The sequence below is a fragment of the Anabrus simplex genome, chromosome 1, assembly GCF_040414725.1.
Source record: "Anabrus simplex isolate iqAnaSimp1 chromosome 1, ASM4041472v1, whole genome shotgun sequence".
Taxonomy (NCBI): Eukaryota; Metazoa; Arthropoda; class Insecta; order Orthoptera; family Tettigoniidae; genus Anabrus; species Anabrus simplex.
Genome location: NC_090265.1, coordinates 965289464 through 965312081, shown reverse-complemented (window position 1 = coordinate 965312081; position 22618 = coordinate 965289464). Strand labels below are relative to the sequence as shown.

Below are 22618 nucleotides of genomic sequence, written 5' to 3'. Positions count from 1 at the left end.
AGTGTACATCATTGTGCCAGTTAAGTGTCGTAAATAATTTAGTGGTATACAACTAGTGTGAATCCTATTTTCTGATACAAAATGTTAGTTTCAGCTACCTCTGTGAAGACTAGCCGACAGCATGCAACGAACAAGAGGAAAATCCTGGAATTTTCTGGAACATTGTTGGAGTGACTCAACTCTGCTGTACGTAGCCGTAGTCAAGATGGGTTAAGCCAAAGTGTGCACTCCAGCGAGATGAACTTGTCCATCTATAAGCCTCCATAGCAGAAGAAGAGGACGCCGATGCCCATAGCTGCATCCCGACGCCAAGGATTTCCATCGGAACCATAAGTGCCATTGTAAAATTTCTTCCCTTTCAGTAGAGGACTAGTAGATTGTATTCTTGCTTAGAGGAATGTAGTTTCTTTTGAAATGTTGTACTTAAATGGTGATGGTAGAGTATTCATGCATTCTTTGATTTATGGTTTCCGCATTTTCTATCTTTGCATTTCCTTGGAATAATGTTTGTGTTTTTTGATTCGGTGATAAATAATCCCAGTTGCCAGTGAGTTTTACGAGGTCATGAATAATTACGATCTTCAAAAGGAATTATGGGGATTCAGACCTAAAAATAAGCATAATAATAATAATAATAATAATAATAATAATAATAATAATAATAAAATGTGGTCATAATAATCATGACGAGGAGGATGAAATTAAATATAGGAGTAAAATACTAATAAATCGAAGGCTTAATGAACTATTAGTTTATGTGATATGATTGATATCAGAAAGGATGGTAATTGAAGTGTACTAGAAGCAGCTCATCGAGAAGACGTTTTCTAGGAGCCATAATAGGAGAAATAAAAATAATTAACATAATAATAATGAAAGTCGGGTATTTGACTGGTTGTTGAGAATAAAATTTAACGATATTGTGATGGTGGATTTTACGATGAAATTGACGATATGGGGACCACTATGGTGCATGTCAGTCATTGTGATTATGGTGAATTATAGTGATGATAGTGATTTATGGTGATTTGATTATATTTAGGGACTAATAATAGTTCTTTCCTTCGCTCAACAACCGATATTGAATAATGTACGATTTGCTTATTATTAGCCTTTCCTGGGGCTCACAGACGTATCTTTCCGATGATGGTGGTGATGATTATTTCTTCAAGATTAATTTAGTCATCCTATTTCATCTTGTAATAATAGTCTTGATGAATTCTTATTATGATCGATTCATGCTATAAGGGTCTTCAATAAAATTTAAGAGGAGAATATAATAATAAATAATGGTAATAATAAAGTATGATAATTTCAACTGTGTGATAAATCTGCCTATAAACTGCTGGTGTGAATATGTTGTTACATGAATGCTTATTCTTTTCGTGTTTTTATGCGATTTATTAGTCAATGATGAGGTTGTTGTTGTTGATTATGTGTGGTGTTACGTGATGCTCTATCCATCCATAGTATACTAGTCAGTTAGAAATCGTTATGATTTATAAAAGAATACAGTCGAGAGAAATCTGCGAGAGAGGGGAAATACGCCAAAGAATTTCTCAAAGAATTTCTCAAGGAATTTCTCAAAATTGTAAAGCATTTCTCAAAAGTAATTTGTATGGAATTTCTTAAGAATAAGTTGTAAAGAATTTCTCAAGGTGTGAGAAAATGATTTAGGAAGGATTTCTCATAAGTATGACAAAATAATTTCTCAAGAAATTTTCTCAAAATATGCCAATAAATTAGACAGAAAAATTTGTCAAAAATGTGCTATAGTAAGAATTAATCAATGGGTAATTCATAAAAATTAAGGACGTAATGAAATATGGTTATTTCATATTCAGTGTAACATTGTTTTGTGCAATTATAATGACAGTATCACTAATTACATGATTAATCAAATGTTACAGAGAATGGCTTCGGTTGGAAGTTCATTGAAGGTGTAAATGAATCCAATGAATTCGCTAAGCATGCCAAGGACTCATAATCATTTTGTTAACGAGAAGAATAATCAGTTGAATTATGCTGAGGAAATGTTATAATATTTATTATTTTTTGTGCATTGTCCAGACTGAATTTTATTTTCGTATTTTAATAAATGATGATGTTATTTGTTCTGATTTTTATTTCACATTATGTCTCCTATCCAGTCACCAATGGCCCTGTAAATATAAATCTTCTGAAGGTCGGTCCCGTAATAGCAAGTTGGCCCTTTGGGACTCTCGCTCCGCCGACTGAGCGACCCCGGAGAAGGGGACAGTATAAACTGTGCAGGTCCAAGAAAAAAGGCATGGAGGTCCGAATCTGGATCGGAGTCTGCCATGTGAAGACCCCTACTCTATACTACCATTTAACACATTGAATGTGGTGCCTGAGCATTTCTCAGGCTCCCTTATTTACTACCATATCTGAATAAATCATCATATGCTAGTAATGCTTCCATCTTTCACCTGGTAAATATGAAGGACAGCATTATGGTTTCTAATACTGCTGCTAGATGGGATCGATACCTCAAAAACGGTGGAAGTTATAAATCCCCTCAAAATGTGGCTAAGATGCTCAGTACACAGCAGTTGCCTACACAGCATAAGCAGTGTAATAATGGCTGCAGCCACTATTTTCCCACTTCTAGTTCTTTCCCATTCCACTATTTCCAGAAACCTGTAAGTGTCAGTGTGATGCTAAACTACTGCCAAAAACATATTTCAATTCGTTTTTTCACCACTATATTCCTATAGATACAGCTACAGTTGGCTTTTATCACTGAGCCAGAAGGTGCCATTACCTACCAGCCCATTAAGTGCACTACTGTAAATTGTATGCTTCAACACCATTCTACAGCTAACAAAAACAGCTACAGGTAGCTAATTAGTAATGAACTAAGTAATGAACTTTAAATTCAGTGCTATACAAAAGTTGATGTCAAATGTTGAAATTATGCAACACTAATTCACTTTCCAATACAAAAGTCTTTAAAAATGACATCAAGTATTTGTTCAGTGCTAACACAACCAGTTATTTTTCCAATGTGCCTTGTAGCATTCCGCAGCTGTTGTGCTGCAAAAACGATATCATTATCATTCTTTGAAAATTCAATGTATTTTTCTAGAGATGCCACACACTCTAAGAGATGATGTCGATGCCGAGCTTGAGTAAGAGTGGGATGGAGGTGCGATGGACTGCCACAGCTGAAAAAAAGGAGAAATCTCAGATGAAATGTAATTATGAATTTAAAATATAGTACTTGAAAATTACATTTCAACTACTCTATTACTTACAGTGTAATTAAATGTTGTGTAATTATTCTAAATAAGTGAGGAAATCCATCTTCTGTCTTGCATGATACAGGTACTACATTTGAATACTTGTTAACAATGTCATGTAGATTGCTCAAGTTTTCAATTAAATCTATCTTATTTAAAATAATAACATACTGCTTAAGCTCATCATTCGATGAGGTAATCCTAAAGTCTGTACCATCAAATTTATTCACAAGAATATGTTGCAGGGAAACAGTACGTAAACCCAAATTTTCAACATAATTTTCTAAGAAAGTTTCAAACGTGTTTTGGGGCAAACACCTTGTAGCATCAACCACAAGTAGAATAAGATCTGCTAGATCAGTAGCAGTTCTTGCTCGCTTCATTCCTTCAATTTCCACTTCATCTCTTGATGCATTATGTAAACCAGCTGTGTCTGTCAATAAGACAGGGTAGCCTCCAATGTTCAGATGTAACTCAATAACATCCCGTGTTGTTCCTGCAAATGGTGTGACAATAGCTGCTGGGCGCTGACCTGAAATCAATTTTGCAATCATATAAGAAATATGAACAATCATACTAAATGACATTAATTCTTTTATATAAGAAAAGAGGAATAAAAAAAGAAAAGGAAGGACACTTTAATTGTTAATAATAATAATAATAATAATAATAATAATAATAATAATAATAATAATAATAATAATAATAATAATAAAAATAATAAAGAAATCATGTGGTTATTTCTCAAAGGAATATTAAAGAAATAATGAATGTAAAATTAGTAAGAAATAGAGAATTTGACTCTGATCACTACCTCTCTAAAGCTAAACTCAAACTTCTCCCTTATAAAAATCAAAGACAAAAGAAATTAATGAGATGTAACATAGATTCAACATCACACAGGAAACGATAAAACATTTTCAAGAAGAAATTCAAGTAACTCAACATGGTAACTGACAAGAATTATCCAAAGAAATCAACAGTGCAGCAAAGAACATTCAGATCAGCAAAAACTAAAAAGAAAGTTTGGTGGAATTAAACGTTTGGAGAAGCGTTAACAGAAAGAACAAAACCATGCGGAAAAAAAATGGAAATGCTCTGGAAAGAAAGAACTCTTTGAGCAATTTAAGTAGCAAAACAAAGAAACAGCTAGAATAATAAGGAGTACTAAACAATCTTTTGAAAAATCTCAACTTGTTGACCTACAGGATAACTTTGCAAATAATAATTCACAGAATTTCTATCAAATGTTTAAAAACAACGTGAAGGGCTATCAAGCTCCAAGTATTTACTTCAGTGATGAAAATGACAAAATGGGTCTAACCAGCACTGAGAACTGTGAAATATTAGCAAAACACTTCGATCAACTTCTGAACTGTGAAAAACCGAACCACAAGTTAGAATTTCCAGAGATTCATGAAAACTTGGAAGCAGCTCTGCCACCTACTGTTGAAGAAATTGAGAAAGCAATTAAAACCGTAAAGAACAACAATGCTACTGGAGAAGACTCTGTTACAGCTGAACTTATAAAATGGTCTCAACCAAAAAGTCATAGATGATCTTCACATCGTATTTGAAGAAACCTGGAAAACAGAGATGATCCCAGAAGAATGGAAAGTGGTTCTTATACATCCTATGCATAAGAAAGGTAACAAGCAAGATGTCAACAACTATAGAGGCATATCCATTTTGCCAGTGGCTTATATTTTCAATAATACTTTTTTTAACAGGTTGCTCCATGTCGCACCGACACAGATAGGTCTTATGGCGAAGATGGGACAGGAAAGCGCTAGAAGTGGAAAGGAAGCGGCCGTGGTCTTAATTAAGGTACAGCCCCGGCATTTGCCTGGTGCGAAAATGGGAAACCACGGAAAATTATCTTCAGGGCTGCCGACAGTGGGGTTTGAACCCACTATCTCCCGAATACTGGATACTGGCCGCACTTAAGCGACTGCAGCTATCGAGCTCGGTGTCAGCAATATTAATGAACAGGGTAGAAGCAACTCTTGACAGTCATTTGAGTGAATATCAGAGTGGATTTAGAAAGGGTAGATCTTGCTCGGAACAGATATTCAACCTGAAGTCCATAACCTGTCACAGATTAATGAAATCCAGAGATATAGTAGTAATATTTATAGATTTTAAAAAGGCTTTTCAGTCTGTTGACAGAGTAACTCTAGAAAAAGTAATCCAAGAGTTTGGAGTTAAAACCAAATTGGAAAACCTAATCAGTGAAACCCTCACAGACAGCATATCAAAAGCAAAATTTATGGGTGAAATATCTAAACCGCTCAGAATAAATACAGGTGTAAGGCAAGATAATGGTTTATCCCCACTCCTATTCAATTGCATCCTGGAGAAAATTGTAAGAATTTGGAGGGAAAAAACTGAAAGAACAGAGATGTTGAAACAAACTGTCTACCATTAGCAGATAATTTTGCCATACTTTCAGAAAACCTGAACAATGCAGCAATACAAGTCAATCTCTTGGAAGAAATAGCCAACAGAACAGGTTTAAGAATTTCTGTAAAAAAAAATAATAATAATAATAATAATAATAATAATAATAATAATAATAATAATAATAATAATAATAATAATAATAATGACAAATATAAAAAAATGCTCCAGAATTTCTAATAACAGAAATTGGCCGAATAAGAAAGGTAAAGAAAAAAAAAATATTTGGGAGAAATAATTTAAGAAAATGGTTTGGAAAAATCTGCTGTAGAAGAAAGGATACACAAGATGGAAAGAGCATATGGTATAACTAGGAATATCTACAACAAAAAGTGTTTATCTAAAAATGTCAAAAATACAACACTACAATGCAGTAGTCAAACCAGAATACCTATACGCGAGTGAATATCTAGTGCTGAATTACAAGCTGAATACATTAGAAGTACTGGAAAGAAAACTTGAATGGAAAATACTCGGTCTACTAAGAACTACAGAACCCTGGAAATCAAGAAGTAATGATGAAATATACCAGAACATAGGAACCATAACAGATATCTGGATTTTACGCCAATCCAGGCAATGTTTTATCCATCTGTACAGTTCATTTTTCAACCAATACATGCGATTTCAACGCACCTTATCACGTTTAATCTATGAAACAAGATCATAGTTCATTAAAATAGCTCAATCCTAATGTGAAAAACTGTTTTTAACTACAAGTAGTCTAATGCCACTGAGCGAAGATTATTATGATCATCGATTTATACAATCAATCACTCACAGCAAATTATTGTAACATTACATTTTAAGCAATTTTAATGGTCACTATTTGTTTTAATAGACACAATCTTACTGATTATTTTTAAATTGTTAAAATTTGTTTTTTTATCAATGTATTATTGGATGTTTTTACATTATATACAGGGTGTACCAAAACTCTTTGGCAAAAATTTAGGAATGAGCTCCTCACATAGAGAGAAGAAAGAAAGTTTGTGACAACATGGGTCCGGAAATGTATACTTGCAGATTTATTCAAACTTTTTTACATTTACACCGTACGTCTGTAATGGCAGCTGAAACACTTTGAGCATGTATCTGAGGAAATGTTCAAAGTGACAACCTTCAGCTTGAATACAAGCCTCCGCACGTCATCGCATGGAGTTACCCACGCTATCAAAAATGCCTGGTGTAGTGCGTACTGCCTGAGAGTTTGTCACAATGCACTCACATAAAGTTGCTTCATCAGGAACAGGAGTCGCATACAAGAGAGACTTAACGTGTCCCCACAGGTAAAAGTCCAGGGGTTTCAAGTCTGGAGAACAGGGTGGTGGCCAAGCAATCGGTCCTCCTCTACCTATCCAGCGCTCAGGAAAATAGGTATTCAGGTACCTGCGGGCACATCAGACTGAAATGTGCAGGAGCATTATCATGCATGAAAAACATTTGTCGACGGGATTCAAGTGGTATGTTTTCCAAGTAATCAGACAACGCAGTACGCAAGAAATTCATGTAGTTCTGTCCAGTAAGCCTATGCGGAAGAACGTAGGGTTCCAACAATGAATAACTAACAATGCCTGCCCAGATGTTAATGCCAAACCTCTGTTGATGAGACGATTGGACGATTGCACGAGGACATGTAAATTATTAATAAAATTAATTTGTGTCATGCCAGTTTGAATAAATCTCTAAGTAAACGTTTCCGGACCCATGTTGTCATAACCGTTTTTTTCTTCTCTGTATGGGAGGAATCCATTCCTAAATTTTTGCCGTCGAGTTTTGGTACACCCTGTACAATGGGAACAGGGCCCTGACCAACCTTGGATTAAGTTATCTCTAGCTGATGATGCTCACGAAGCATGAGCGAAACATGTCCTAATAATAATATCTAATTAATGGTTTTATCCTAAATACAAAGGATTGTCATGTATTGGAAAGGTGGTTTTTATTAATATAATAACTTCTTATTAGTTGCCTCTTATGACAGGCAGGGGATACCATAGGTGTATTCTTCGTCTGTGTCCCCCACCCACAGGGGGTTGTGCGTTTAGTCTGCGAGAGCTATTTTAATTCACTCAAGTCTGCTGGCAAGCCGGTTAGGACCCCCTATCCGTCACCTGGGATGCGCCATGTAGGAGTATCACCTCTCCCCCTGCTACACCAGCACAGTAGGTTCTGGGGGAAGGAAGCGGCTGTGGCCTTCCTTAATTAAGGTATAGCACCAGCATTTGTCTGGTGTGAAAATGGGAAACCACGGAAAACCATCTTCAGGGCTGCTGACAGCGGAGTTTGAAAGCTGTGCTTTCTGCACTCTGGTCTGGGTCATACTTTGGTTGCTAATGAAAATAGGTAGTGCCCTATACATGAGTGACACACTGTGTTAATCTTTATACTGAACTTATATCAACATGTCATGTTGTGGCTGCACAGGCAATCCAGATATATCGTGCCATGTGTGTGGAAGTTTCGCGCTGATAAAACAGCGGTGAAATATAACGGAGTTTGTCAGAAAGGCCTACTGTGGGTACTTTGAAATATAACTGGGAGACAAAGACAAGCCATTGGCACCTCATAAAGTTTGTAGTACCTGTGTTGACTAGTTACGACAGTGAGTACAACAGTGAGAAAACATGCTGCCACTTGGAATAACAATGGTGTGGCAACAACCTACAGACCACAGTTTTCACTGTTACTTCTGTTCGGTGAATTTGAAAGGTTTTAACAGCAGGAACAAACGTAAGATTGTGTATCCAAGCAATATTTCATCTGCAATATTCTACCCATTCCATTCCATACCAGTACCATAGGGTCTGGAACAGTTAAATGATGGCTTCTCTTCTGAAGATGAAGCAGAAATGGCCAATGCTACCTTTGACTGAAATTTCTTACCAGAAGTTACTGGGAGTGAACCCAAACGTTTCGAGCAAAGTGTGTTAAATGACTTAGTTCGAGATCTTGGTCTTACGAAAGAATCTGCCGAGGTACTTGGGTGCAGACTTGATGAAAGGAACATGTTGGCACCAGGGACGACGTACTATTGGTACAGAGAATGCCAGGAAGAATTTCTACCCTTCTTTTCTGACGAGGGAACTTTGGTTTACTGCAACAATGTTCCAGAGGTTATTCTGAAACTAGGAGTAACACATTATGACCCCACTCACTGGAGACTTTTTATTGATGCTTCCAAGCATACTTTGAAGTGTGTTCTTCACAAGGAAAATGAACTTGCATCAGTTCCCATTCCTCATTCAGTTATTATGCAAGAAACACACGAAAATCTTGAGATGATGATGTATAAAGTATCAGGAACACAAATGGCAAGTGTGTAGTGACTTTAAAGTGATAGATATTCTGATACGTCAACAAGCAGGTTCCACAAAACATACCTCTTTTCTGTGTGAGTGGGATAGTCGAACAAGGTCACAACACTGGATTCAAAAGGAAGGGCCACAACGTAGACAGTGGATTGTTGGCTTGAAAAACATAAAACAAGAAAGTCTGTTGACAAGTTCAACATACTGTTACTTCCGCTTCAAATCAAACAAGGATTAATGAAATAATTTGTTAAGGCTATAGACAATTAAGGAGAATGCTTCCAGTATCTGTGTCTTTGATTCCCAGGCATCAGTAATGCCAAAATCAAAGAGGGTATCTTCACAGGTCCAGATATCAGAAAACTTCTTTCTAATACTGATTCTGAAGACACTATGTATGCTAGACTGCAATGGTTTATGGAACGTCACCGGGGATAGGAATGGCAGCAGATAGTGTTTTTGGACAAATCTAGGCTCTGTTTGTTTGAAAATGATGGCCGCAGAATGGGGAAGAGGCATAACAATGACTGCATTTGCACAAGACATACAGCGCCAACTAAATGCCTTATGATGTGTGAAGCTATTGGGTACAAGCACAAATCACAATTGGTGTGTGTCCAGGATACTGTGACCAGTTTGACCTACGTGAATGACATTCTGAGACCCGTAGCCATACCCTTTTTCAACGACATTCCAGACGCCATATTTCAGCAGGACAATGTGTGACGATGTGTTGCTGCACGAACATGTGCCTTCTTGTAGTCACAGGATGTCAGGCTGTTACACTGGCCTGCCTGATCACCAGACTTGTCGCCAATCAAAAATGTGTGGGATATGGTGAATCGATGGGAGCGGCGTTGTGACCCAATGCCAACAACCAAAGATGAACTGTGGAACCAGATGAATGCAGCATGTACGGCTATACCCCAGGATGCCATTCGCGCCTTATACGCATCGATGCCATCCCATCGCGCTAATCATTTCTGCAGAACATACTAATGAACATGTTGTGTGAATATGAACTTCCTATCTCTAGTCCTTCAAGGTGTTCTGTTTTTTATGAACACTCGTGTACTTTACTTTCAATGCACTTTGTGATGGTTTAAGATCTTGTATTCTGAAGTAGAATAATGCGCATAAATGTTTCTATAATATTCCTGATGTCAATCACATATCTCACACATGTAGATAGTTCAGATTTGTTGGCAGTGTTCATGGACTCATCAGCCATTTATGCAAATTACAATTTCCAATTTCAGCAGCTTTTCACAGGAGTTTTCTTACTGCAGTATGTAGCTTTTTCATTCTCTTTCTGTGTCTGAAGCCAGTTACTTAACACTTTCAACACTATGCCCGTACGGGATATGGGCGCACTGTTTTCCTGCTTCTGGACGGCACCCATGTGATACGGGCGTGATTTTCTCGTGTGTTTTTATCCAGATGCACGTATCACGTATGGTTCCCGTCCCTCGGTTAGAGGTAATAGTTCATCTAGTGACCACTAGAATGTAGCAGTTATCGGGAATTTCAAACTGAAACGATAAACAGGGTATTTTCTCCTTGCCATGACCTCTACCGAAGCACTCTGTGTGCCGTGTGCTGCTCGCACCAAATCTGTCACACTGTCAGCTGTGTTACTGTGTAAACATGTCTTCACGCCGGCTCAACGGTAGTGATATTTTGGATATTTTATTGAGAGAAGCGGGTTCAGAGATGGATGAAAGTGATGACGACCCTGCTTACGAACCGGATAACGTATCAAGCGATAGTTCAGGTAAGATTTTTATTTATTACGTCACTTTGGAACGTAAGTGTTTAGCTGTATAATTTTACTCCAAATACAAACGATAGAAATACTTCGCCTACAGAAACTTGGGGTTTATTTTTTTCGTTTAGATGAAGAGACGCAGGCTGATGATTCACCTGCGCCGGGAACATCTGCTAGATCAACTGAACCTGATGATGAATGGTCAGAAATAGATGACCAACCACAGCTACCTGTCTTCCAGTCGGCACCTGGTTCTACTCAGTTTTGCGCGGGGAGTGACGAAATGGATTGTTTCAGTAATTTTTTTAGTGATGATGTGATCAAAAATATAAAAACAGAAACCAACAGATATGCAGGTACGACAAATGTGGCAATGAAATGTCAGGGCAAATTGAAGGAAAATTCCATGTGGCACCAGTGGTCTGCAGTAAAACTTCATGAAATTCGTTTTATTATATTTTTTTTGCAACAATTTTGCATATGTGTGTGGTGAAGCTACCCAAACTTAGTGATTATCGGTCTACTGATCCCTTTTATCAGACAGGATTTGCCAGTCGATTGTTGAGTTGTGATAGATTTTCCGGAATTTTACTTATGTTGCACCTAAATGACAATGCCACCTTCATCAAGAAGGGGGAACCTAATCATGACCCACTACATAAACTCAGGCCTTTCTTTGATTTTTTTGTGCACAAATGCATTGCCAGTTTTCAGCCGTATGAGAACCTAACAATAGATGAGGCTATATGTCCCTTCCGTGGTCGAGTAGGGTTTAGGGTTTATACGAAGAATAAGCCCAATAAGTACGGTATGAAAATGTATGTACTTTGCGATGCAGCAACAGGCTATGTAGTGAATTGTGAAATATATACGGGATCCGCAGGGAACGTTGACAACAGCATTCAGGCTCTTGTAGTTAGATTATGCTCACAGTTTTTCAGTAAGGGCCACTGTATTTATATGGACAGGTACTATACTAGCCCCTCCCTACTGAATATGCTGTAGCAAAAGAAAACCCTGGCTGTTGGAACTGTCATGAAAAACAGGAAGGGTTTACCACCAACATTCAAGACAAAGAAATTGAAGGACGAGATGATATTTTTGAGGAAAGGGCACCTACTTGGTGTGAAGTGGAAGAGCAAGCGGGATGTTTTATGCCTTTCAACAAAACATAAGGCTTCCACTATACTTGTTTCTGGTAGATCGAAGGGTGGTGTCGTACAGAAACTAAAGCCTGACGTAATCATCGATTACAATATAAATAAAACTGGTGTTGATAGAGCAGATTAACTGAACAGTTATTACCCATTTGCACAGAAGACAATGAAATGGTGGAAAAAGCTCTTCTTCCATTTGTTCCTTATGTCTATTGTGAATGGTTTCATTCTATATAAAGAGGTCTCAAAATCAAAGATATCTCTTGTGGATTACATCAGAGTGATCAGTTCGCGGTTAGCGGCTAAAGGAGGAGGAGACATCTCAAGGCTGGAACCTACTCCCTTCCCCAGCCATTTTCTAGAAAAGGTTCCTCCAATGAACAATAAAGTGAATGCTACTCGTTATTGCAAGGTATGCTCAGACAGGGGCAAGAAGGAAAGTGGTAAGCGCGTCAGAAAAGAGAGTAGATGGTGGTGCAAGGAGTGCAAAGTAGAACTGTGTACAGTCCAATGTTTTCAGGACTACCATACGAAAACAAACTATTCCTAAATAGGTAAATATTTTATTCCACTGCATTTGTGTTTATTTGTGGCGTAAGTAGTCACATTAAATGATTATTTTTTATTGTTTGAGCAAGCTTATTGGTATAACCTAAATGTAAATTCTTTTCCCAGACTTTTTTCATGTTTTACATAAGACTATTATAATTAAATTACTTCAGATATTCACTTGTTGATTAACATCTTCATTTTGGATGGTTGACACCTTCATATGGTACAAAAATCAAGCATGTAATATGTTTCGCTGTTCCATAATAACATGTTAAAAATTAGCAAAAAGACCCAATCCACTGCCAGGATCCATGTTAAAATATGGTAGTGTTGAAAGTGTTAAACTATCAATTTCCAATGTGTCCATATTTTGTAGAGTGTGCTATCTCCTTTTTAACAAGAAAATATAAACTCCTCATTAGAATTATGAGAGACTGCTTATTTTCTTCAGTTTCTGCTTTATACTGCTGCTCTAGGATAGAATGATTAGTTTTCTTTTCATGCAATTTATGGAGATTTTCTTTGTCAATTGCCTTTTTTTATGGTGTCTGAGTCAATAGTCCATGGACTGGTTTGATGGACCTCTATGGCACTCTATCCTGTGCTAATCTTTTCATTTTTACATAATTACTACATCCTATATCTGCTCTAATCTGCTTGTCATATTCATACCTTGGTCTACCCCTACTGTTCTTACTGCTTACACTTTCCTCAAAACCACTTGGGTGTCTTAAGATGCGTCCTATTATTCTATCTTGTCTTCTCATCAAAATTAGCTAAATCAATCGCCTCTCAACAATTCAATTCAGTATCTTTTCATTTGTGATTTGATCTAGCTATTTCACCTTCAGCATTCTTCTGTACCACCACGTTTCAAAAGTTTCTATTCTCTTTCTTTCTGGGCTAGTTATCGTCCATGTTTCACTTCTATACAATGCCACATTCCAGATAAAAGTCTTCAAAAACATCTTCCTAATTCCAGTATTCGAAGTGAGCAAATTTCTTTTCTTAAGAAAGGTCTTCCTTGCTTGTGTTAGTTTACATTTTATGTCCTCCTTACTTTTGCCATCGTTAGTTATTTTACTACCCAAGTAATAATATTAATATATTTCCTTTAAGACTTCATTTCCTAATCTAATATTTCTTGCATCACCTGACCTTGTTCGACTGCACTCCATTACATTTATTTATACATTCCTTTCCCAAGACTCTGTTCATATCAGTCAGCAATTTCTCAAGATCTTCTGCAGACTCAGATAAAATAACAATATCATCAGTAAATCTCACACTGTGATTTCCTCTCCTTGGATCCCTTTCCAAATTCCTGTTTGATTTCTTTTACCGCCTGTTCTATACAAATATTGGAAATAAGTGGGGACAAACTGCAGCATTGCATCACTTCTTTCTGGATTGCTGCTTCTTTTACAAAGCCCGTGATGCTTACAGAATGATTTTTTGTACAGTCTTTTTATGACAGAGGAATCACGCTTTTTTTAGTTTTCCTGTAGTTTCTGTTTTTTTTTTTTTTTTTGTAATTCGAGAAAGGCATATTAATGGAAACACCTTTGGTTTTTTGAAGTATGTTTTCATCATTTAGATAGTACCCAGAACAAATACAACAATAAGCACCATCTCAATTTTCATGAAAAATAAGTCACTGGTCTGTCCAAGATGTCATAAAATGATACACAGGTTTAAAGCTTCCTTCTCTTAAAGTTTCATGTTGAGATATTTTAATTTCGTGTGACTATTTCTAGCCGAGTGCAGCCCTTGTAAGGCAGACCCTCCGATGAGGGTGGGCGGCATCTGCCATGTGTAGGTAACTGCATGTTATTGTGGTGGAGGATAGTTATGTGTGGTGTGTGAATTGCAGGGATGTTGGGGGACAGCACAAAAACCCAGCCCCCGGGCCAGTGGAAGACGTAACATATGACAACGGAATAAGCTTGCCGGGTATGGTATAGTTTTTACTTTTTTACGCTGCACTAAATAGTACACTACACTTCGCATTGAATACATTGATCCCAATAACATAAATTAATTTAGATGCAGAATGAAGAATCCATATCCTTGTTCAGAAGAGACACTTACACATATGAAAGAGACATTACCATACTCCAAGCTCTTTGTTGCCACAATGCTTGTTTAAAATTTTCATGACATGGTGTATGTCAACTGTCAAACATTCAGAGAGTTGAAACGTTCCAAGCAGAAAACAGTTATACATCACCATCATCATAATTTTCTCATTCTTGTATATTTGTATAGTTATATTTTATTTATTTATTTTAATTTTTTAGCCAACATAGGACTACTTAGGTTTATGGAGGTTTTTCTTCTTTTCGTCAGCCCAATACTCTTTCATCCTTTCTGAACAAAATTTTATTTCTGCTTCTGCACTATTCCTGTTCTCTGTTTGTTGATTTTCGTTTGCAGTCTAGTGTGTTTGTCTTCCAATATGTTGAGTGTATTTGTTTTGTATTTTGAATCTTCTGTTGTAATATGCAACTCTCTCATGTCTTCTTTGAGTTCTGTGATCCATCTAATATTATGTTCCTTAACTTTTTTTAAAAATCTTCGTCATGCTGTACCAGCTCAATTTGTTGGACTATTTCCTCTCTCTCTACTGGATTTCTGCTTAGAGCATCAGCTAGAATATTATTATTCCCGCTACAATGTTCCAACTTTATCAGAAATTGTTGGGTAAACAGTACCCATCGTAGGACTCTTTCGCTTGTAATCACTGCTTTTAAGTCCGAATACTAAGGCTTTATGATCAGTCCTAATTATGATCGGGAAACCGTATACAATTTTTCTCCACTGTCATAGTGCATACACAATAGCCAATAGTTCCTGTTCTGTAGTGGTATAATTCAGTTCGTGTTTTCGTAATTTATGGCTAGCGAATGCCACGTTCGCTTCTTCAATTCATCCATTTCTTCTTGGTATAAACATGCACCTATCCCAATGTTTGAAGCATCAGTCTGAGTGATAAATTCCTTTGTATATTGTATATTTGTATATTCTGGATATTAGTTTTTCATTTAATTTTCTTCCATCTAGGTATATTCTTAAACTTCCGTTGCTTTTCATCACAATTATGATTGGGTTCAAGTACGGTTGTTGTTTTAACTACTAACCCATCATTTATCATTTCCTGGATTAATTTTTTTACTTCTTGGAAATCCTTTTCAGGGATATCATGTGATTTTCCCTTGTATGGTGTCCAATCATTTACTAAAATTTTATATTTGAAATTTGGTATTTGTCCAGGTTTATCTTTGAATATCTCAGAATATTTTCTTAAAATCCCATATAATTTCTGTTTCTCCTTAGCTGATAGTTTGGTTTCAGCTATACTTTTCAAAATATTTGATTCCTCTTTCTCTCCTTCAGCATTTAAAACCTTTCCAAAGCTTTGTATTATCTCTTCTAATTCTTCAACCCCATTCTTCTTTGAATTGTATACTCGTCTGACTCTGTATTTTTAGTCCTCCAATTTTTTGTGTTCTACATCCCATGCATCTTAATTTAATTTCACTCTTTCCTTTGTCACTATGCCATCATTTTAAATAATAGGGTATCTTATTTCTTGTTTCCTTAAGTCAATGGTCATTTCTGTAGCTACCATGAAATAAATTCCTAAGGTAATATTATATTTTATCTTATTCATGACCATAAAAGGATGTTCAAATAACATTCTCCCAATTTTTATTTTAAGATATGTTTGTATTTCGCATTCTATTGTCTTATCTGGTATTATTCCCTGAATTTTCGTTTGTGCTACCGATATTGTGGGTGATTTAGCTCTTTGATTGACCTCATCAAACAATGCTTTTGATATAACGCTTATAATCGCTCCAGAATCAATTAAGCAATGTGTTTTTAGTCTGTTTACTCGTACGATAATAATAGGTAAATCATTACTATTCTTGGCATTTCTTCCAATAACTCTTCTGGATTTATCTCCCAAGATTCAACCTGTAAGATTAACCAACATTCAATTTTACAACTTAATTTATCCATTATATCACTTGTTTCTTCCTTTAATCTAAAACTGGAGGGTTTTTTGTTCCGGTATCTATATCATAATTTTGGGCATCCGGATTTAATCTTTGATCTTCCCTTTCCTTTCTCTTGTATGCTTGTAATTCTAAACTTTCCGCTCCTGCTATATTTCCACTTATATTTTGGTCCTTAAGGGCATTTTTCCATTTTTCTTGGTTTTCTTCCCTTAGGTCTTGGATATATTGCCTGTTTCTATATTCTCTATCTTCATAATTATTGGTTTGTCTTCCTCTATATAAGGATCTTCTTCTATAATTACCTCTATTTCTGTTATTTCAGTATTGATTATCTACCATTACTATTCTGTCTTCCAACCACTTGATAATCTTGCCTACATTTACACCAAGTCTCTTCCTTCGGTCTTTCTCCAGTCTCATTCCATTCTTTCCTTCTAGAACTATTGTTTTCTCTCTTTTCTGTAAATGATTTTCTTTGATCATCTTCCCTGGTTAACGTGTTTATTACTTCTTCGCCACTAGTATTCCTATTTATTCTGCTCGTCGCGTGCACTGATGTCATGTCGAGCTGCCTAAGAATACTTTTGATATCAACTGCAGACTCAACATTTGCAGCTGCAAGTAATCTTTGAATTTCTGGAGGAAACTTTTTGAATTGTTTTAATTGCCTCTAATTTGCTTGGTGCTGAATCTACATCCTGAAATCCGTGAAATTGATATGAAAAATAATCACTATATTGCATCTGTCCCACTGATGAATATTTCTCTGAATATAATTCTAGTCTGAGATTCTGCTGAATTTCTGGATTCCAAAAACGTTTTAAGGCTATCTTAAATTATTCGTAATCATGAAATGTGTATTTAAATGCTTGGTACCACAAATTTGGATTGGCATCCCAGAGTTTTCCAATTACTCTAAGCTTTTTCTCATCCGGTGTTTTGTTTTCTTGAAAGTATTCTTCCATCTTTTGCAGGAATCTCTTTGGTGACATGCTCACTGTGTTATTAAAATGTTTAGGATGATCATCATAAGTCTTAATATTTATAATGGCTGGGTTACCATTACCATTGTTTCCTATTATTATATCTTTGTTACTTTGATCTGTTTGGCCTGATATTGTGGGTGTTCCTTCTCTCATTAATTTGTACTTCCATTACTCTCTGTCCATCCGTATGTCATGATATGACCGATTTTGTCACCTGAATCTCATTTCTAATGTTTTGGATTTCCTTTCTCATATGTTCCAAATCATTCTTCCATTCTATTCATCCTTTCTTCAGTCTCATTTTTATTTTTCTCCATTTCTTCTTTTATGACATACATTTTATCTCCAATTTGGTCACGTGCTATAATAAAATTTACTTCCATTGTTCTGTTTGTTATCTGTACGTTCTCGTTTATCTTTTCTATCTTCTCTTCATACCGATTCCATTTTTCCCTGTGAATCGATTCTTATCGACTCCATATTATCTGTCAATTCCTTAATCTCGTCTTCTTTCAGACTCTGAATGTAATTTTTACTCTCTGTCAACTCTCCTCTGATCCTGTTAACCTCCTCATAGATCTCTTTGTTTTTGTTTTACATAGTCTCGATCATCTCAGTTTGGAGATTGGTTAGTCCACTTTTTATTTCTGTGACTTCTCTTTCAATTTTGCCAATTTCTGTTTTCATCATCTCTTTTTGCCTTTCTTCCATGTTTCTTATTTCTTCCATCTGGTTCCGTTGCAACTCTTCTTGCTTCTGTTGATATCATTCTTGTTTCTGTTGATATTCTTCTTGAAAGTTCCCATTCTTCCAGCTGCTTTCTTTGCATCTCCTCTTGCTTCTTAACCATTTCCCCCTGTTTTTCTTCTTGTCTTCGAATCATTTCTTGCTGTTTTTCCTCTTGTTTTCTACTCATTTCTTTTAATATTTCTATTATTCCTTTCTGTTTTTCTTTTGCCTTCTCTAATTCCTGTTCTTTTTGATACTATTCAAATTGCGACCGTAATTGACTTATATTTGACATCTCTATATTTTTATCATTAAATTATGTCAAAGTTCCTATTTCTTAATATATATATAGAATTACAATATCAATATTCTTCAATATTTCAATCCATTTGGGACTGACAATCTGACTTCCCCCAAAACCGACTATATATTATCCCAGTCACTTATGAAAATCTTTCTTAGTACCACCCAAATTTAACTCCTTTCTATTGATCATATATATCTAACATTATACACTATAATCTAAATTATTATCATTTATAACTATCTTAGTCTATCAATTACTCATAATTATTATTATGGCAATTTTATTATTATTATTATCTCTTCTTTTTGTTCCTGCATGCACCCGTATAAATTCTTTCTTGATTCTTGGGTCAACCGTCTTTTCTCTTCACTCCATTTTGTAGCGTGAAACAATCCTTGTTCTTCTATTAGCATCTTCTTTTATTGCCTTCAATTCTGGATGTAAAATTTTTTTCTTTGGTCACCCTTCTTTTCTCTCATATTTGCTTCCACGTTGTGCATTAAAATTTTCTTTGTTCACCCTTCTTTTCTCTCATTCTCTCCTCAAAGTTGGGCATGAAATTTTTCTTGGTCACCCTCCTTTTCTCTCAGTCTTGCTCCAACGTTGGACGCCAAATTTTTCTTGCGCCATTCCGAGTCCAAATCTCGCAGCGTTCAGGAAAAATCTACAGCCAGTGTCGGTGAAGACCTAAGGGATTACAGCAAATGTAAATTTTTTTTACATGAATTTGACTGAGAGTTATTCAATACGATGCTTCCATTTACACCAGGCAAGTTTTATGGACGTTTCAGCTTAAAATCAAACTAGAATTAGCAAATACTTACTAGCTATGCCATAACATTAAGGTATGACCTAATATTATAATCTATAAATAATAATAATGAATTAAATCTTAATATCTATTATTTATTCCAAAAATATAGAATGAAATGGATAAATTAAAAAGTGAGGCTCAAATATTCATCAACATTTACAATAATATTTCTTTAAAAGCATTGGCTGTATATCATCTTTTTCACCTTAACTGTCATATCCTTCAATTAAAAAAATTAATATCAGCTTCTCTCTAAGCTTTTGATTTTATAAGTAAATATATAATTCATCTCATATAAGTCATCAAAGATTGGAATTATTTATATAAAAATTATTCTGACTTAACACAAATTGCTTTTCACATCTCCTAGGCCTAGGGTTGTTATTAAAGAACTGAACATTCAAGATCTTGTTATGTCAAAAGTAAATTATTTGAATAAAATGTTTGAAATGTTTAAAATCTCATCATAAAAAATAAAACGTTTGATAGTGGTCCTAAGAATGATTATTTTATATGGTCCTAAGAACGATTATTTTATATAATTTCTTTCATATCAGATGTACACAATTAAATATGTTCAATTGGGCATACACAGAATAAGATCAGTTTCAAATATGTAGCTTCCAATGGCTACCTACCATAATATATTTTTTTAATATAACTAATCATAAACAATTATATTCGAAATATTTTCCCTAGAAATAGATAAAATTGCCCTAAATAGATTCAACAGCTTCGTTGTCAGGTTGCAATTATGTCTTACCACTTCATAAAAATTCAATCATTTAACTGCAAGGTGATAAGGAATACCATGGATGAAATTTCTAATTCCTCATTAGTGATAGGCTGTCATAAAGAAGACACTAACGTATATCCTACGAGCATCCTTTTATTTTAGCTTAAATCAGTTTAAACCATATAATATAATATGCATAATATGTAATTCTCTCCAAAATTGCCATATGAATGTTGACTATAGATTATCAGAATTATTTTTGATGATCATTATCTGTTACTAACTCGTAAGTTTATTACCACGTTGCCACTTATTATGTAATATGGATTATTCGATTATTCCATATTTAAACATCATTACTACCATTCAATCTAACCTCGATCCATATTTGCGTTACTTAATCATTCATTATTTAACCTTAGATAAAAATCCTTCCTCATATGTCTTCACATTTATCATAATTCATCAACTACTTTCTTTTATACAACATTATTCTATCATCTCATATTCCTTTTCTCATATTTTCTTCATATATTTATACTGCACCGTATGTCAGTATTATTTATTTAATTCTATGTAACACACAAATCAATTCACTTCTCAACTACTTAAAATAACACCTCATGGATCAACAACTAAATCAAATGTCTCGCGATATGCATCTCACTTATCCATATATATTCATATTTAACCTATACTGGCTTAAATTTGGCAATATACCGAGCTCAATAGCTGCAGTCGCTTAAGTGCGGCCAGTAGCCAGTATTCGGGAGATAGTAGGTTCGAACCCCACTGCCGGCAGCCCTGAAAATGGTTTTCCGTGGTTTCCCATTTTCACACCAGGCAAATGCTGGGGCTGTACCTTAATTAAGGCCACGGCCGCTTCCTTCCCACTCCTGGCCCTTCCCTGTCCCATCGTCGCCACAAGACCTATCTGTGTCGGTGCGACGTAAAGCAACTAGCAAAAAAAAAAAAAACTTGGCAATAAGTCATAAATATTTACGAACTTGGTAACCTACGACTTGATATTAATATGTATCACACTTCATTCTCAACAAAATGTCCTATCTTTGGCATGGCTTATTGAAAATTAACTGAAATATCGCTAACGTAACACTTCACTGACATATGTTCACTTTTCTACCTTAGGATGTACTTAAATCTTACTGAAGAGTACCTATAACCTTTCTTAATGCATCATTATTGAATCACTTGCGTCAAAACTACATGTTGTAGTTGCAAAGTCTTCTCGTACTATTATTTTGCTTTATACTGTCAAATGTGACATCAATTTGTATGCTATATACAGATTATCAATGTGTCTATGGTAGCTTATGATCGTCTAATTCAATGGTAGTTTATTTCAAATGCTTGCATATTTTTAATTGCGTTTCCTAAAGAAACCTTCGCTTTTCTTCTATGAACTTCCAAGGTGAATCCTATCGTATTTTATCTCCTTCTTCGTATTTCATCTTGAATTTCATAAATATGATATGCACGGAAATAAATCCTTATAATAACTTCGGTTTATACTACAAATTTAGTATTCTAACTTCAGAATATGTTTTGTTTTATTTTTGTTTTTTTACAGGACTACTCTTTCGATCTTCACGGTAGCTTATTTCAAATCAGTTTTCTATTGTTCTCTCTGTTGAATCTAACAATTTCCTATGGTATCTTTTATCTTGGTCACGGCCACTATGATTCCAATTGCTCGTATCAATTGACTTGTATTTTCCTGCCGTTTAACATACAAACTTTTTAGCGTTATTCACGGCTAATGATGACTTTTAAATTCTGTATTTTGGTAATCAGGGCAATGAAATGGCACATAAGCAAATCCTAGATATTTCAAATGTATGTTATCCTTCTGAGTAACAATTTTATATTTTTGGAGTTGTTCTTGTACCATTCCCTCATAACGTACTCTAGTGTACAGTTAAAAAGAAGAGGTCACAATCCGTCACCCTGTCTTAAACCAGTTGTTACCAAGAATGGTTCAGAAAGTTCTCCTCTGAAATTAATTTTAGAAATTGTATTAGCATAGCGTATCGAAGATGAAGTGCGACATCTTCTCCGTTCGCCCGTAAGAGAGCTCAAGAGGTTGGTGGGACACCCGCTTGGTGGCAGCACAGGCGATTGCGATGTCAATTGGCCATTAGCCCGCGTTATATTTGCCTTCAGATGTAGTAATTTTTATTGCTCATTATTGTCACTGTCAGAGATGTTTCGACAGTTTGCATTATTACTGTATTCACGATTGAGTTGTGTGAGAAGGGTTGTGTTTTAAATACCTCGGTCTTTGTCGCTATTGTGCTATAAGGCAACATATATCAGTGCGGGAGGAACATCATGCCCTCGTGTTTTGTACCCGGCTGCAGATCTGGATATGACCGATCGTCTTCAGGTAGGCATTTCTTTAGGCCCCCTAAAGAGAGTGGTGTTTTACTGAAATGGGAGAAGGCTATCCATAGAAAAGACCGAAAATTAACTCATAACTGTTTCGTTTG

The 22618-nt window shown here is 35.6% G+C and overlaps 1 protein-coding gene across 3 annotated transcripts in view; it reads right to left on the bottom strand.

Moving 5' to 3' along the window:
• Positions 1-2216: 2216 nt before the first annotated feature.
• Positions 2217-22618, bottom strand: part of LOC136857824 (tRNA modification GTPase GTPBP3, mitochondrial) — a 66861-nt gene continuing 46459 nt past the window's right edge. For all 3 annotated transcript variants that reach the window (XM_067136781.2, XM_067136780.2, XM_067136782.2), the window contains 2 exons: positions 3279-3795; positions 2217-3188 (listed from right to left, as the gene is read on the bottom strand). In XM_067136781.2, the coding sequence (XP_066992882.2) occupies positions 2951-3188; positions 3279-3795 (755 nt within the window). In that variant the 3' untranslated portion in view covers positions 2217-2950. The remainder of the gene's footprint in view (positions 3189-3278; positions 3796-22618) is intronic.